This window comes from Amia ocellicauda, chromosome 3 (assembly GCF_036373705.1).
Source record: "Amia ocellicauda isolate fAmiCal2 chromosome 3, fAmiCal2.hap1, whole genome shotgun sequence".
Lineage (NCBI taxonomy): Eukaryota > Metazoa > Chordata > Actinopteri > Amiiformes > Amiidae > Amia > Amia ocellicauda.
The window spans coordinates 35,973,861-35,990,635 of record NC_089852.1 but is presented as its reverse complement, the minus strand read 5'-3'; the positions used below and the strand labels follow the sequence as shown (position 1 = coordinate 35,990,635).

The 16,775-nt window shown below is 38.3% G+C and overlaps 2 protein-coding genes across 2 annotated transcripts in view; both read right to left on the bottom strand.

Annotated features, from left to right (window-relative positions):
- Positions 1-373: 373 nt before the first annotated feature.
- On the bottom strand, positions 374-3,834 carry LOC136747320 (G-protein coupled receptor 83-like). The gene is made up of 4 exons (XM_066700257.1): positions 3,265-3,834; positions 2,757-2,882; positions 2,238-2,371; positions 374-1,914 (listed from the first exon to the last, which is right to left on the bottom strand). The coding sequence occupies exons 1-4, from the start codon at positions 3,655-3,657 to the stop codon at positions 1,287-1,289; spliced, it is 1,281 nt and encodes a 426-aa protein (XP_066556354.1). The 5' UTR covers positions 3,658-3,834; the 3' UTR covers positions 374-1,286.
- A 1,855-nt stretch (positions 3,835-5,689) lies between these two features.
- Positions 5,690-16,775, bottom strand: part of mre11a (MRE11 homolog A, double strand break repair nuclease) — a 33,583-nt gene continuing 22,497 nt past the window's right edge. The window contains exons 15-20 of the mRNA XM_066699249.1: positions 14,374-14,566; positions 12,514-12,609; positions 12,321-12,379; positions 8,981-9,045; positions 7,613-7,691; positions 5,690-7,125 (exon numbers count right to left, since the gene is read on the bottom strand). Of these exons, the coding sequence (XP_066555346.1) occupies positions 7,069-7,125; positions 7,613-7,691; positions 8,981-9,045; positions 12,321-12,379; positions 12,514-12,609; positions 14,374-14,566 (549 nt within the window). The 3' untranslated portion in view covers positions 5,690-7,068. The remainder of the gene's footprint in view (positions 7,126-7,612; positions 7,692-8,980; positions 9,046-12,320; positions 12,380-12,513; positions 12,610-14,373; positions 14,567-16,775) is intronic.

Here is a 16,775-nt window from a genome sequence, read left to right as displayed (position 1 = left end):
CAGTAATGTGTGGCGTAAAAAGTACATTTTTTTGTTCATAAATGTAGTGGAGTAAAAGTAAAAGTAGCCACAAATAAAAAATACTGAAGTAAAGTACAAATACTCTAAAAACGTACTTAATTACAGGAACGAAGTATTTGTACTTTGTTACTTTACACCCCTGGAAACTTTCAGAGGAAATAAACAGAAAGTGCTGAAGGCGGGGCTGATTTTAGAAAATGTAGAAGATTGACAAATGTTGCCTTTAGACGATGAAGCTGTACGTTTTTATTTATTAGATATTTCCCCCACGAATACCCATAGTGCAGAACCAACAGCAAACACATACATCTGTGGTGATGTATAAACAACAATGAAAACACAACATCGTTCAGAGGGTATAAGCTTTGTATTATAAAGAACTGGACACCCAGAGATGCCACAGACTGGGATGGTTCAAATATCACATAACCAGCTTAGAGATACACAAGCAGACATAAATGATAAAAATAGTAAACAGCAGTTGCTGATAAAGATGTGTTAATTATGCCAATTTATGGATGATATTTCAAGCCTTTCTGTTTGCACCAAGTCACAAAGCTATATGATAGAAATTGAGTGTACACGGCATACATATAACAGGATTTTTATGTTTATTACAACCTGCTGCTGATGTAAACAAAAGTAATGAATGACTAAGAAATACCCTAATGTGGTTTTTCACCATAAAGTTATTTTTAAGCATTAAAAAATCATAACTTATATATACATATATTTCAAACAGACACAACAGAAATTAAACCAGTGTGCATCTGCAATAACCATTCACTATAAAAACAGGCCTCAATAGGCAGGTATTTGAACATCAGTTTAGTTTGGGTTACAATGAAGTTACATTGGAATAAATAAAGATGTCAGAAGTAAACCTTAATGTAATATTAACACTTTTGTGTAGTACTGTGAGAATGTATTATAAAACCAAATTCCCTTCTGATACAATAAATTTGGTGTTATAAACTATACATATAAACATTACTGTGTCCTGGTGAAGGCACAGAGATGTCAAAGCATTATTACACTGTGTTTTTGGGAAAACATATGGATTGATATGGCTACTATTACAAAGGGTAGTATTTCAGGGATACTGAAGGTCTATTTAGTGATGTAAATGTGTGAGCTGCCACACACTGGCTCCTCCTACTTTGGATTGGTGGATATTACAATTACCTGTATCAGAGATAATCCTATATATAGGATATAAGATCCAACATTAAATACTATTATAACATTATCACCACCCCTTCCAATTAGCTCACTGCTACAATTGGCTCCACTGATGAAATGTCTGTCTTCCCAGAGTGGATGTTGGAGGCAGACCTGAGGCTGTGAGATTCTTTGGCCCTGCTGTAGCCCGTGTGGTGCTCTGGCCAGGCCACGCGGTGGCAGGGGGCAGTGGAGGGCAACATATGCTCCTGCACCCCTTGAGGCTTTTTGCAGATGCTCATCAGGTACTTGAGCTCCGACCTGAAGTTTTCATTCAGCCAGCAGTAAATGAAGGGATTGTAGCAGGTGCTGCTCATAGCAAACCAGTGAAAGCTGAAATAGAGCGCATTGCTGCTGCGGATGGTCTGGCTTGATATGAGGACAACGTAGCAGTTCAGGGGGAACCAGCAGACGGCGAACACTACCACTACCAGCATCAGCATTTTGATGGTCTTCTTCTTCTTTCTTCGGTGGGCGAAGTACTGTTCTGTCGTCACGTCGCCAATCGCATTGCGCCTCCACAGCCTTTTGGCCACTGTTGTGTAGGCAACTGAAATTATGAGTAGAGGCAACACGTACAGGAGGATGAACGTTGCCAAGTCTATGTACTTCCAGTAGAGATCTGATGGCTCGGGGAAATTGGGAACACACAAACTCCGCAGCATGTCCTTGCTATAGAAATAAACAGGTGATGGTTGTCGAAACGTAGCATATGGACCAAATTTTATGAGGCATTACTTTTTTATTTAACAGCATACACTTCCCTGCAAAATGTCATTTGGACTAATATAGGCAAGTCCAGGTGTTAGATTGATTTAATTTACCTTCAAATTTTATTTCTACAGTTACAGACAAATCAAAGGGAAAAATTGGACACCAAAGCTGAGACAAGAATTAAATGCTTTTAAGTCAACATGACAAATAACATTAAAATAAGCAAACATCATAAGAACTATTTTCCAGATATTCCATAATTTCATGCAACATGTATGTACCTGTATGCAAACATGAAGAGCTTTTGATAGATGGCATGTGGTAGAGAGAAACAGCTCCCCATCAACCAGATAACAGCTATATAGATCACTCCTCGCATTGTAGACATTCTGGGCTTCAACGGGTGCAAAATAACCTTATGACAAATTACAAATATGCAACAGTTATTTATTTGTGTGTATTATTGAAAGCATTTGACTGCATTTTTAAATTTTATTTAAACATCTAGATTCTTCACCCATTAGTTTAAAAGTCACATTGCAGATTTATCTTGTTTTTACATTTCATCCAGTTTACATTACATTGCTATCAGATAGCATAGGACCAAATGGAAGAAAGACAATTTCTCTCAAGTACCATCAACTTGACAATATCATGACCGAATTCACGATTTCAGCACCTAGGACAGCGCTCTTCACATGTTAGGAGCCGGAGAAACCCGTTCCTACACAGTGATAAATATGATACTCGAAACAGTGCATATACACTTGAAAAAACTAAAGGAAAGAAACGATGATTACCTGATGTCTGTCCAGAGCTATTGCAGTCAATGTGAGAGTGGACACATGCAGGGAACAATATTGAACGAACCTGCTGACGTGACACATGACTTTCCCGAAAACCCAGGTACTGTTAACAAACCGAACCTGCGGGGAGATAAAACATAAAAACACAGTGTGAGGTCTGTAATTCAGTGCATATTTACCATGCAGTTTTTGCTAATGTGCTAATAGTTAACCTTACACGAGGATCTTTGAAAGCACAAAGCGTTAACTGAAGTAACAAGACACAGACATCTGCTTAGGAGCTCTTATGCCGTTGCATTGAACAGTATAGTATAATCAGATCATAGCTTATTGGGTGGAATACAACTTGTGTATTGTGTTGAAAGATTGACAAAATCATACCAAAAGAAAATGTTCCACTGAGAAAATAAATGAATTAACTCTTAACATCAAACTATCTGGGGCTTCCAGTGTAAAACCAGGCAGTGGAAGGAGCGGTATGTTATAATAAAGTATTACATACCAGAGTGAACGGCGTGTTGAGTAGCGTTATTAATATGTCTGCTATGGCCAGGTTCACGATAAATAAACTGGTAGCGGAATGCATCCTCTTGTTTTTGATCACAACGTGGCAGACGAGGATATTTCCAAACAGGGAAATCACAATGATGACAGAATAGGCAACGATCAGCAAAGTTTTGACGGTGGGGTTTTGGGATTCTGCCCCATACTTCTTCTTCCCTATGAGGACCTGCCAATCGGCCAGGGTGTTGTTGTCCAAAGTGAAGAAACTCGATCTGTTCGCCACAGCTCCATAGGATCCTTCAAAGAAAGTGCTGTTGTACAGCCGAGCTGCCGAATTGGGAAAGTTGTTTGCTAGGCATGTCAAAGACAACCACATGTACGTGGTCATCATCTCTGAAGGAAACAACTCTGTTTGTTTCAAATCCGAGTAGGCATCTCAAAGTTTCTAGGGAGATGTGCAGCCTGGATCCCTCTGCGGGCAGAAACAGTCACTCAGTGAAACCCATGCACTTCACTGCAGATAATCGTCCAAGGTCCATGTCGCTTTCTTGTCCGAAGTGATGCTGTGTGTCTTCCCTTCTCTGCTTTTGAATCTGAGCACCCCTCTGCCTTCTCAGACACATAGGCAGACTGACAACACCATTGGTCTACATCTAATCTTCTGCCACTGACGTTCATTCTCGTCAAAGGTAGACTTTTTCTCCCTTATTAATAAATACGCTTGTTATCATAAATCCTGATATACTTTATAGAGCTATTCATAAACAGATATTACACTATGTATTATTTTCATGCATTATGCTTTTCTTAAGATAACATCCGATACCTTGCATATGCTTTTAAATCAGTCTGTGGTGGATTGATATAGGTTGGGTATATTATGCATGCATTTGTAACTTGTACTTTGCCAATGAAAATTCTGCGCATGAATTGTATGCTACGAGAGTGCATTAAATATTTAAAATGAGAACATACTATTATACAGAACGGCAATATACATCTGCATTGATCTACTTAATTTGAAAAGAGGTGCGTTTAGACATTTCTGAGTGTCTGAAATAATATATTCAAATATGCTACACAATACATTCCTTACAAACAACTAGTTTGTTTTAATCTGAGCCCATAACCTTGTCCATATGTTACATGCAGATAAAGTAGTGTGACATTGGTTTTAACAATAAGCTATACTGAAAAGTAGCAATTAGGAGGATAACAAATATTTTCAGCTGTCTTAATCAGTGTATTGTTTTTTTTAATATGACTAATAATTAAGCTTTTAACAGCAAACACTGATCTTCACACGCAGCTATTAAACTTCATGAGACACATTGTTGTAATGTTAATGATACACCTGTATACGAATAGTCATGCAATTAAAAAAAAATATTCGCTATAAGGAATTACCCGCCTGGCAATATTTGTATATGAAGCAGATAAATCTATTGTCAACTCTAATGCAAATTGCATTATGAGACTATAAAGTCGGTCTCCATTTACAAATTAAAACATGCCAGCATCAGACAACAAATATGCACCAATAAGCAAGAGCAAACCTAATTGTATCAGCTGCTTAAGAGTGATAATCCTTAATGTGAGCCACATACACAAAACCTTTTAACAAATATGGAACTAATTAAACATTTGCAAGAATTAGTTTTTGTAATTATGAGGGTTTCTTGTAAAACAATATTAATTGAAATTCTATTGAAGTAATTTGTGCACCAAGGGTCTTACCTTTTCAACACTTGAATTTAGTTCTTGCGGAAGATCAAAGAATCCCCCCTTATAAATCTGAGGCAGACAATTCTTCTGATCAGTGTCATTAATCTTGAATGTGAAATAAGCCATTTTCGCTGCCCCTGTTCCGCAAATGTAACACGAATGAAAGTGGCTGAAAACCCATCGCTGACAGCAATCATAAGCCTGAGAAATCAATGGCATACTTCGTCATGTGGGTGCTGACTAACAAAGAGCAGAACATTTGACATTGAAAAAGTAATGAAGTTAACTAAAGATAATTAATTTTGAAAAACCCAAAGAAATACACACATATTTAGTTATGTCCTGTGTAACTTTTCATAATAAGAATTATGTGGCTGAACTGTAATTTATTTTAAAGGATAGGCATCTATCAGATAATGCAGCTGAATTTCAAAAGTTCAAAGTAACCTGAAGCATACATTGCAACTTTCTTTGCTGAGTTGAGGTTAGTCTTACATTTAATAACTTCAATGAATGCACATCTTGTGATTTAAATATGGGCCTCTACAATTTAACAATAGTTTACATATCGATGTTCTTTTCTTGCATACACCCAATAAACTTCTTTGCTCCAATATGTGCTTTTTAAAAGTAAAGTTAAAAACTACTTCAAACTTTTTTTCTTACGTAAAAGACTGAATAAACAAAGGCAGGCTTCATTTGGGTACAAAATGTCTCTTTAATAATAAATGTACAAATGTTCACATTGCATATAATCAGTTCGTCCCGAAACACAATGGTGATTAATCAAAAGAAATAATGATAATTTCTTTAATAAACAGCAATCATTACTTAATAGTTTGTAGAGATGGCAGCTTAAACTATAATCCAACAGACTACAGCTGAAGAAAAATAAGTGAGTTCACTTGGAGTAAAGATGATGGACAGATTCATTTAGCTAATCCCATACCAAATCACTTGAAGAGGATAAAAGCTCCAATATAACAGGTGTGCAAGGATGATATAGTAAAAACAATGAAGAAATGTGTAAGAGGGGATGTTAATTCACTGAATTTGAAAATTATAGGTGCAAGGCAACAGTGCACATACTGGAAATCTCAGAAAAATAAACAACTAGAATTGAAGGTGCAGTGTTGAGTAGCTACTCAAGAAAGGAAACAAAACGTTCCTTTTATTGTATAGTATTCATTGTTTCTTAGTTTTTGTCAGTGTATGTATAGGGGGTAGTCATACCATTATTTGCAATTCCCACATAACTGCTCAGTGCGGTTATTCTGTTGCAAGGCAAGGCGAGAGATGGGGGCGTATAATTGGCAGAAAATGTGTATTCTTTATGACAGAAAATCTCCTTGCTTTCCTGAGTAATTATACCCTTGAATTACTATATTACAATTACATTTAAGAGTAAAGCTGTGAAGGACAAAAAGGAACAAAGAGGACTGCAGAGTTAAGTCTCTTACCTACACTGGCGATTACTAGCATTTACTATCGGTATTTCCTTCTTATTTGAGCTTTGCATACAAACATACCCCATCGCAGTTTAGTGTATTGTCAGAAGACACTTTCTCTTCTAAAACAAAACAAAATAGGGTATAAATGTATAATTTGCAATTCAAGGGTAGGTCAAAGTTTTGGGTTCTTATGGATGCAATTCCAGTAATAAAGAAAAATAACCAAAGAAAAATGAAAAATAAATGGAATTAAATGCTTCTGTGTACAATTCAAGGCTGCTTCTCTAAAGCCATTCAAAGGTCCCACTTAAAGCTGAATTAAGTTACAACCACTCTGAGTTTCATCAATGGCAATGGCAATGGCAGTGCCACAACAAAGCAAAAAACACAGACGAACAAAGGGGGATCTGGCTTGAAATACCTAGAGAGAACCCTTTTTCCACCTGAAGTGCAGTCTGACTCATCCTGGTGTTCAGTAAGTCACTGCGTGTGGGTGCAGCTGATAACCTAAACCATGCGAAACACTCGAATCTCAGCGATGGAAAAGGGTAGAAAGCAATCACAATAAAGAAGCCCATGATAGAACAATCGGAGGCATGTGGCGGGGTAGACGTCTTTTCTATCAGCTATCTGCGGCTTCTTCTGTTCGAGCTGCCGGAGCTCTTAAAGGGATTGTATTCATCCTGAAGAAAATGAAGTGCACACAGATGAATAACGGACATTATGTAGCTCTTTTTCAACAGTAATCAATGCAGTGTTAGTCATCCTTTTCATTAAAGTTGTTATATCAAAGCTGAAAGTAGTGACTATCAGCAGAGTATCATGAATTAATAAAGTGCCCGAATTACAGGATATGATCGTGGCCCAACAGGATGTGACCTGTACCCTGTGACCTACTAGAGGAAATACCTTAGCAACGAGAGTCCCATTAACATTATTGAATAATATCATCATCAGCAGCAGCAGCAGCAGCATAACGATGCACCCTTTTTTAAAGACAACATGAAAGGTTTGCTGCAGTTGGCCTGCTGTCCCCAGACCTCTAAAGAAAAGATACACCAGAGTCTTGTTATAAAAATGTACCAGATACCAGTTTTATTAGACGGTTTGTGAAGCAGCAACTGCTCTGTGAAAGCAAGTGTGAGAGAGAAAAAAAGAGATCCAGCCTACCTCATCTTCATCATCTTCAAAACACAGCCCCTTCAGCGACTGACTCTGGGAGCTTGTCTTACTTGACACCCTGGAAGCCCTAAAATTCAGAGAAAGAGGAGAGAGGGGAGAGAGACAGACAGACAGCCAGCCAAAGAGCATTGGGGGAGAGAAAGAGAGAGAGATTTTGCCTGCCTTTTTAAGGAAAATAGGTTGAATACATACTGCAGCTGCTGTAGACTAATTACAACAAAATTACATAATATAGCCTTAGTAAACAGTGTTAGCAGATTAATTACAAAGAAAAATAAGAATAATTGAAGGTTTGAGCAACAAAACACTGTCCTGCCAAAACACACCATATACTTCCCTCCCTTAGTCTCAAGAAAAGCTTACGGTCCAGACTGAATCAAGTGCCACAGTGCCAAATAGTCACTGATACAAATGTGAAAGGTTTCCCAATTCCAGAAATGTCATGCCTTGACCTGCAAAACCTATGACATCTGTAATCTAAATTGCTTCGAGTGACACCTGTTCCCGGAGAGGAATCAGGGACGTCAAGAGAAAGATGAAAAGACACTTACATCCAATTTCCATCTTAAACCTTAAACGTTGGGTTTTGTTTTCAATTCCACTGACAGGGTCTCGTTTACCCTGGGAATATGGCAAATGCCAGGCTCAAATAGGCTTGCGTATGTGTGAGAGATGACTATGTTATTTAATGAGGCCGAAAGCGAAAGACAGCGCATTGAAAGAGTGAGTTTATTGTCCATCACGCCTCACACAAGAGTGGAGGTTAGACACTTTCATAATCTTGACAACCCTCTAACTTGGAAGCAGCAATCATCAAATCAGTACAGCCTAGGAATGATAGACATGTCTGTGTATGTTAATCCACAGGCTTATTAGCAGACTGTTGCATTTGTATTGTTGACCTAAAAAACCTGAATTCCTCCCACTGGTCTGAATAATAATTGGCAGCAATTCTAGAGTTATTAACCAGACAGACACAATGATTGAGCTATTGACAATAGATGGAAACCATTTAGAAGATTAAGCACTTGCAAAGCACCGTGGTAGAGGCATGAGGCATCAATAACTTACTTACTGTACAAAACGAAACACTGTGGTGTGCGTGTTTCCCAATATATCTGCCTTTTGAATAGATCCATTAAAGCACTAGGTAAATACAGCAAAAAAAGCTCCCACTGAATACACTACAGCCAAGGTAATTTAGCAGTTGTTTTATTTGAATGTGTTTTATTATTGGTATATTTGATTTGGAAGTGAAACCTAGGCTGAGGTAAGCATCAGCATAATACAACCCATATGGATTTGTTCCTTGTAGCATTGCTCATTTACATTTTAATTTCTAACCGACATACTCACCTCTGATTAGGTTTGGAAGGCTGGGAAAAACTTGCGTCGTCATCCGAGTCATCATCAATTATAATCTGGTAGAAATGTCAGCAGCAAAAGGGTGAGAAAAACAAAAAGGGTGCACAGAAGAGACACCTTTCACAATCTGATGGTTTGACACTTTCTGGGCTGATGTTCCTAAATTTGCATTCATTTCATTGAGGATTCACATCTGCATTCTTCTACTGTGCTCTTCAAAATAAATCAAAACAATACCCTCCTTGAAAAAACAGGAGGTTTGGCCACTACATGTCTAAAATCATCAATGCATGACAAAATCCATGAAGCACTACAACACAAAGAGCATGCTTTGGTCAAACAGGTATGCTTCCCGTTGTGTTTCCCGTTTTTTCTTTCATTTTGAAGTAATTTCCTTTTGGATGAATAAGAACTAAATCTTATGGCACGACACAGAAGTGGTTTTCTTAATTTTATTATTTTAAACTAACCCCACAGGAGCAAATCTGGATGATCTGAACTCCCTGCACGGCCTCATACACGTGATGAATAAACTAAGGCACACACTAATTCACAAGTTCATTCAAGGCAAGCCAATCATCTTTAAATACTAAATTAGTTTCTATTGCAAAAAAGCCCATCCACTACCAGTTTCAACCGTTTTTTTCTCCTTCCCTCAATACGTCTGACCTGCTAGTTTGAAGTAGAAATCATGCAAGATTAAAGGCAGGATGAATGGTACCCTTAGAGTACAGAGGGCATTATACAAAGACGGCTCTTTAATCTCAGTCCTTGTTTGTACCCTGGCTCTATCTCCTGGCTCGACGGCTACACAATATCACAGTTTGCCAAAAGCATGTCACTCTGGTAAAAGCTCTGCACAACATGAGCCAGGACACGTTTTTGAGTAAAATGGAAACATTAACATTGCACTGGTCTATGAAATAAGCACCAATTATCTCAGACAACAATGTGAGAGATGGAGAGATATAAGACACTGAGCTTTCATATTGACATTCATGGGAACTGTCTACAAAAGACACACACACAATATATGTGTTTTATATAAACAGCAAAATACTAAAATGTACATGGCACATTTTTAGTGCACCCCTAGACAGAGGTTGAAATCTCAATTTCCTGATATACTGATCAGAGTGTGAAAATCTATTAGACTCAAGTAAATGTACTGAACCACGGTGTTGGATAAACAATGCTTTATAAATGCTAATCTAGGACTAGCTCAAGCCCATGCCTCATAAAAAACAGATCAGTTTTCAACACTGTGCCAGCAAGTCTCTCTCTTAGTAGGCAGCATCCATACCAGAGAATTAAATCCTTATCGGGATCCTCACAGCATTTCCCAGGTCTCTCTCATCTATCACTTTCACATCAAATTACATTTTATTCTCAGTCTTGATACCCCTGAAGGACAGACATCAAACTGCAGAATTACTCTATTGATTATAATCTAATCTCTGTTGAAAACCAGGTGTTTCAGCAGGATTCAGACTTGTTTTTTTTTTAATTATGATGTTTGATTACTGGTTGGGAGACAAATTCTATTCAAAATAAATTCCTAAATGCGATCAGACTCCTGTTAACCAAGAGCTGCTACTCCTTCATTTCCTGCACTATCTTCCCATGATTCACTTTGCTCATTAAGCCCTGACGGTGCACTTGATCAGTCTTCAAAGCAATATTTCAAGTTAAGTCTGTCCTCAGAATAACATTCCTTGACGTAGATACAGATAAAGACATAAGATAATTACCCCTACAGTTCAAAGTCATCTGTAAACAACACTTTGCACAATGATTATTTTCCAGTTAGGATGGCTACAATCTTATTTTTTTGTTTTTGTTTTTTGTTTATTGTTAATTTGCAAATGCAGATTTGTTTTAGCAGGTAAGAGTCTCTCGAATCTTGAAGCTTTAGGCTGAACGCAGGCTTTACTCAGTTAAAGATCACAGGAGCTTTCAGCGCAATGACTTCGGCAAGCCAATACTTCGATGGCTAATGCCAAGGTGCTTATATATCAGTGTGCAAATAAGGCCACTCCATCTCTTAAGTAGGACACTACAGTGTAAGCACAGGTCCTTGTATTAGGCATGAAAAAAAATAAGTAACATAAAAGACCAGTTTTACTTTATATTATTCCTTCCTTACCGTGACTAAAAACTGTTTTTTTTGCAATCCCCTGAAATCATCTCTCAGGGATTAAATGTGTTTGTTTAGCTCTAGTGAACAGGTGTTTATAATCTGAAGATAAGACTTCTTCACAACCTTATGATGGAAACAGTCTCCTTCTGTACACACCTGTCTCCTCTTCATAAAACTTCTTGCTATTTTCCAGCAGTGCTCACAGGCAGTGACTCCATGTTTTGTAAAACAGCTTTCAGTGGGAGAGGGAGAATTTAGGGGTTGTCTGATGAAGTGGTCCAAGCAGTAATACTGGGCACTTGAACAGGGCAGTGATGGCCTCTAGGCACAGAAAGTAGGACCACTACAATAAGTGGTACAAAGAAAAACTGCCACGTTAGAATTTAATTTATCCCTGACTGGTTCAGAAATGGTTTTGAATAAGGCTGATGGGAGTGAGGGAAGGTCAAATTTGTTCTTGGACTTTCACCCATATATAAAAGAGCAGTGAAGTGAACACAGCATCGATCATGACAGACGAGGGCTTTCAGGTCCACTGGCTTGCTTGTGATTATTATGCTACTTAACTTGTCTGTGTTTCCACTATTCCACTGTTTCAAGAAACATTTTACATCAAATAAACTCCCAAGTCTCCAATTAGGGGGAGCACCACAGTAAACTATTATGTCTTTCATTCCCTATGGCATATCTAACCTGTGCCCGGGCACTCATCCATAAGCAGAGCTATCATTTTATAACTGTAACATCACGTCTGGATAACACTGTTTGCTAAACCTTGCAATGTGCACACGAAGACTGTAAATTTATCCAGGACCCATTTCTTGTAAATATTGCCAAGTGATGAAAACCACAACCTACATGATTCACAAAACCGGCACATCAGAATTGTGAATCATGCTAACAGAAAAAAGGTGTGAATATCCCCAAAAAGTGATACAAGGAATAACACATCCTAGAAGAATGGGAAAGAAAATAACTAAAAACATATATATTGCATGAAATAATATGACCTCCGGCAATACCTACTGCTATCTAGTAACTCTGAAACCACCCGGTCTAAACAACACCTAGAATTTTAGGGAAGAAAAGTTTTAAGTGGTTTTGTTTTGGCCTCATATCAATTTGTATTAACTGACTGACTGAAGTTTAGTTACCAAGTGTGTAATGTTTCCTATATTATCCAAACCATACCTCTTCTGATTTTGGAGGGGCTGAACTTCGAGAAGGCCTTTGAGAACTGGAATTGAAGGCTTCAGGAAAAAATAAATACAGTAAAAATAAATATACATTAAAATCATTTTCAATTGCAAAGCATAACTGTAACATAAAACATACACAAAACTCTACTATAGTCTAAGTAACATGCATCTCCATTACTACTCACCATCTAAGATGGACATGTTTTTGGAGGGGCTGATCAGTGGCTTTTTGTAGGAGCGTCCTCGGCCAGTAGGCTTTGGCTCCATCTGGGAGGCGGCTCCTGGACAGAATAGACAGTGTTTTCATGTGAATGTTGGACTCAATCAACAAGAATGCCTATAAACACACTGATTTAGCTGGAGACCAAATATAATCGCTATTTCTTTTTCTGCACAAAGGATGTCAGGGATTTCAATAAACTGTGCTAATTTCTTGCCTTTACAGTCTGATATAATGAGGACCTCCAGATTGGCTGTGCTATGATAAAAAACAAACCAAAAAAATCTGAAGCCTTTTCAATTAAAACCATCTGCTTCATTTATTAATAATGCATCTAGATTAAAATTTAAATGCAAGATTTCTTGAAGTGTAATTTGAATACCATTGCACAATGCAATTAGTGTCAGGATTTGGGATCCTCAGGAAAGGATTCCTACTTCCTCCAACAGGGAAAACTTTACATATTAAACATTAATAATGGAACCAGAAATGCAAAGAAGGGAAGCGAGAATTCTCCAGCTGAATGTATTTAGCCATAAAACAATAAGTGTATACTTAAATAGTGCCTCACTTCAGACTGCCAGATAATGATATTAGCCATTTAGTTTCAACCTGGATAACCTGAATGTCAATTAATGCTTAATAAGTTGTTTCTCTTCATCCAGAAAGCCTGCATTGTCTTAAGCAAAACATTATTTATATATATTTTTCTCTCTCGAAAACAAACTAAATCTACATTCATGAAACGCTCAGAGAAAAGAAGTACCAGAATCAAAAACTTTAAGAGCAGGGAAAACAAATTAAAAATGTCAATGTTTTCTAAGCAATGGGCTTAAACTGCATTACAGTCTTGAATGTTAACCTCAAATTCAGAACAATTGAAGCAGAACAGAATTTTAAACATTTTTTTCTTTTAAATTTCCTTACAGGGGTTCTGAAACAAAAATTACTTAACTGCATTCACGTCATTGAGGTATATATTGCATTCTGAAGGCTTAAAAAAAAAAATAATAATAATAATAAGGGCATTACAAATACAACCATGAATACACAACACTAATTAAGAATAAGATCATGAGGTCAGGCAGAGAGAAATAAATAACTGTCAGAAGATTACTCTGTGACGTAACTCTGTCTTTAAGTGCGCAAGTCAGCTACAGGTGCAATATTAATAATATAATCAAACACATGGGGCTAAATATGGGAAAAGGCTGCCATGCTCTGATGAACTACCGAGATAATACAGAAGACAGAGACCCCTGGTGGTTTTAAAGGTTGAAAGAGTTTTCAGCAATTGAAGTTATAAAGCAATGTACATGGTCTCTGCTCTGTCAAATAAATACATCTGATCTATATATCTCTATGTATATATAAACTAAACACAACTAAGCCTGTGTCCGCATGGGTTTTCTCCAGGTGCTCCTGTTTCCTCCCACATCCCATAGGCTGCTTAGGTTGACAGGCTACTGTGCATTCCTCTGTAGTGTGTTAGCGTGTGTGCGTCTGTGTGACAGTCGCCAACATGTCTGCGTGAGTTATTGCTAACGATCTCCTATGGGAAGGCCCCATCCTGCAGGGGATTTATAAAGGCTTTATTAAGAGATCACTGCAAAATTTTACTATTTATAGGTATGTGTTTGTGTAAAATGAACATTTTTGATTTATTCTATAAACTACTGACAACATTTCTCCTTAATTCCAAATAAAAATATGAATGGAATGGAATGGCTGCCATACATGTAGAGATGCTGATTTAAGACAAATTTGCAGTGGTCCCTTAATTTTTTCCAGAGCTGTATATAATAAATCTGCCGAGCTGTGAGACCTCTTCCGCGTCCTCTGGCGGCCGGAGCCTGACTCTTGGCTGCTCGCGCACGTCCCCTGCCCCTGCCACGTGTCGACACTGAGGGTGGAGGGCCACTGTCATCGGAGTCCATCCCAAAGTCTTCAGACACGTCCATCACATCGTCCACAAACGAGGAGGGCTGTCCACGCATGGCTTTAGCTTTGCTGATAGCCTGGGGACACGGTTCACAAAGGAATTCACTTTTACCAGCCGCATTGGTATCAAACAGTTCGACATCAAAAAATAAAAGGTTACACTTACAGGCTTGCTCAGATTTGTTGGTACCCCTCCACAAAAAACTAAGAATGCACAATTCCCTCTGAAATAACTTGAAACTGACAAAAGTAATTGGCATCCACCATTGTTTATTCCATATTTAATAGAAATCAGACTTTGCTTTTGATTTTGATTTTCAACATAATATTGTAAATAATAAAACAAATGAAAATGGCATGGACAAAAATGATGGGACCCTCAACCTAATATTTTGTTGCACAACCTTTAGAGGCAATCACTGCAATCAAACATTTCCTGTAGCTCTCAATGAGACTTCTGCATCTGTTAACAAGTGGTTTGGCCCACTCTTCCTGAGAAACCGCTCCAGGTGTTCTCAGGTTTGATGGGTGCCTTCTCCACACTGCAAGTTTCAGCTCTTTCTATAGATGTTCCATAGGATTCAGATCAGGACTCATAGAAGGCCACTTCAGAACAGTCCAATGTTATCCATTCATGGGTGCTTTTAGCTGTGTGTTTTGGGTCATTATCCTGTTGGAGGACCCATGACCTGCCACTGAGACAGAGCTGTCTGACACTGGGCAGTACATTTCACTCCAGAATGCCTTGATAGTCTTGAGATTTCATTGTGCCCTGCACAGATTCAAGGCACCTGCCAGGCGCAGCAAAGCAGCCGCAAAACATAACCGATCCTCCTTCATGTTTCACTGTAGGTATGGTGTTCTTTTCTTTGAAAGCTTCATTTCTTCATCTGCGAATATAGAGCTGATGTGATTTGCCAAAAAGCTTCAGTTTTGACTCATCTGTCCAAAGGAAATTCTCCCAGAAGGATTGCGGCTTGTCAATATGCATTTTAGCAAATTCCAGTCTGGCTTTTTTATATTTTCTTTCAAAAGTGGAGTCCTCCTGGGTCTTCTTCCATGGAGGCCACTTTCGCTCAAAAAGCGACGGATGGTGCGATCAGAAACTGACATACCTTCACCTTGGAGTTCAGCTTGTATCTCTTTGGCAGTTATCATTGGTTCTTTTTCTGCCATTCGCACTGTCCATCTGTTCAATCTGGGGTTGATTTTCCTCTTGCGGCCGCCCAGGAAGGTTGGCTACATTTCCATGGACCTTGAACTTCTTAATAATATTTGTAACTGTTGTCATTAGAACATCAAGCTGCTTGGAGGTGGTCTTGTAGCCTTTACCTTTACCATGTTTGTCTATTATTTTCTCTCCTCAGACAACTCACTGCTTTGCTTTCTCTGGTCCATGTTCAGTGTGGTGCACACAATGATACCAAACGGTACAGTGACTACTTCCCTCCATTTAAATAGGCTAAATGACTGATTACAAGATTGAACATTAGTTTGGAATATCACAATAATCCAATTATTTATGATCTTTTCTAAAGGGTACCAACAAATGTGTCCAGGCAATTTTAGAATATCTTTGTAGAATGAGCAATAATTCATCACTTTTCACAGCTTCTTTGCTTTATTCTATGACATACCAAAGGCATGCAAGTATACATAAATTTTCAGGAGGAATGAAGCATTATTTCAATGAGCTATAAGGGTACCAACAAATTTGAGCATGTCTATGTGTATATATATATACAGTGAGGGAAAAAAGTATTTGATCCCCTGCTGATTTTGTACGTTTGCCCACTGACAAAGAAATGATAAATCTATAATTTGAACGGTAGGTGTATTTTAACAGTGAGAGACAGAATAACAACACAAAAATACAGAAAAACGCATTTCAAAGAAGTTATAAATTGATTTGCATGTTAATGAGTGAAATAAGTATTTGACCCCTTTGACTTAGTACTTGGTGGCAAAACCCTTGTTGGCAATCACAGAGGTCAGACGTTTCTTGTAGTTGGCCACCAGGTTTGCACACATCTCAGGAGGGATTTTGTCCCACTCCTCTTTGCAGATCCTCTCCAAGTCATTAAGGTTTCGAGGCTGACGTTTGGCAACTCGAACCTTCAGCTCCCTCCACAGATTTTCTATGGGATTAAGGTCTGGAGACTGGCTAGGCCACTCCAGGACCTTAATGTGCTTCTTCTTGAGCCACTCCTTTGTTGCCTTGGCTGTGTGTTTGGGGTCATTGTCATGCTGGAATCCCCATCCACGACCCATTTTCAATGCCCTGGC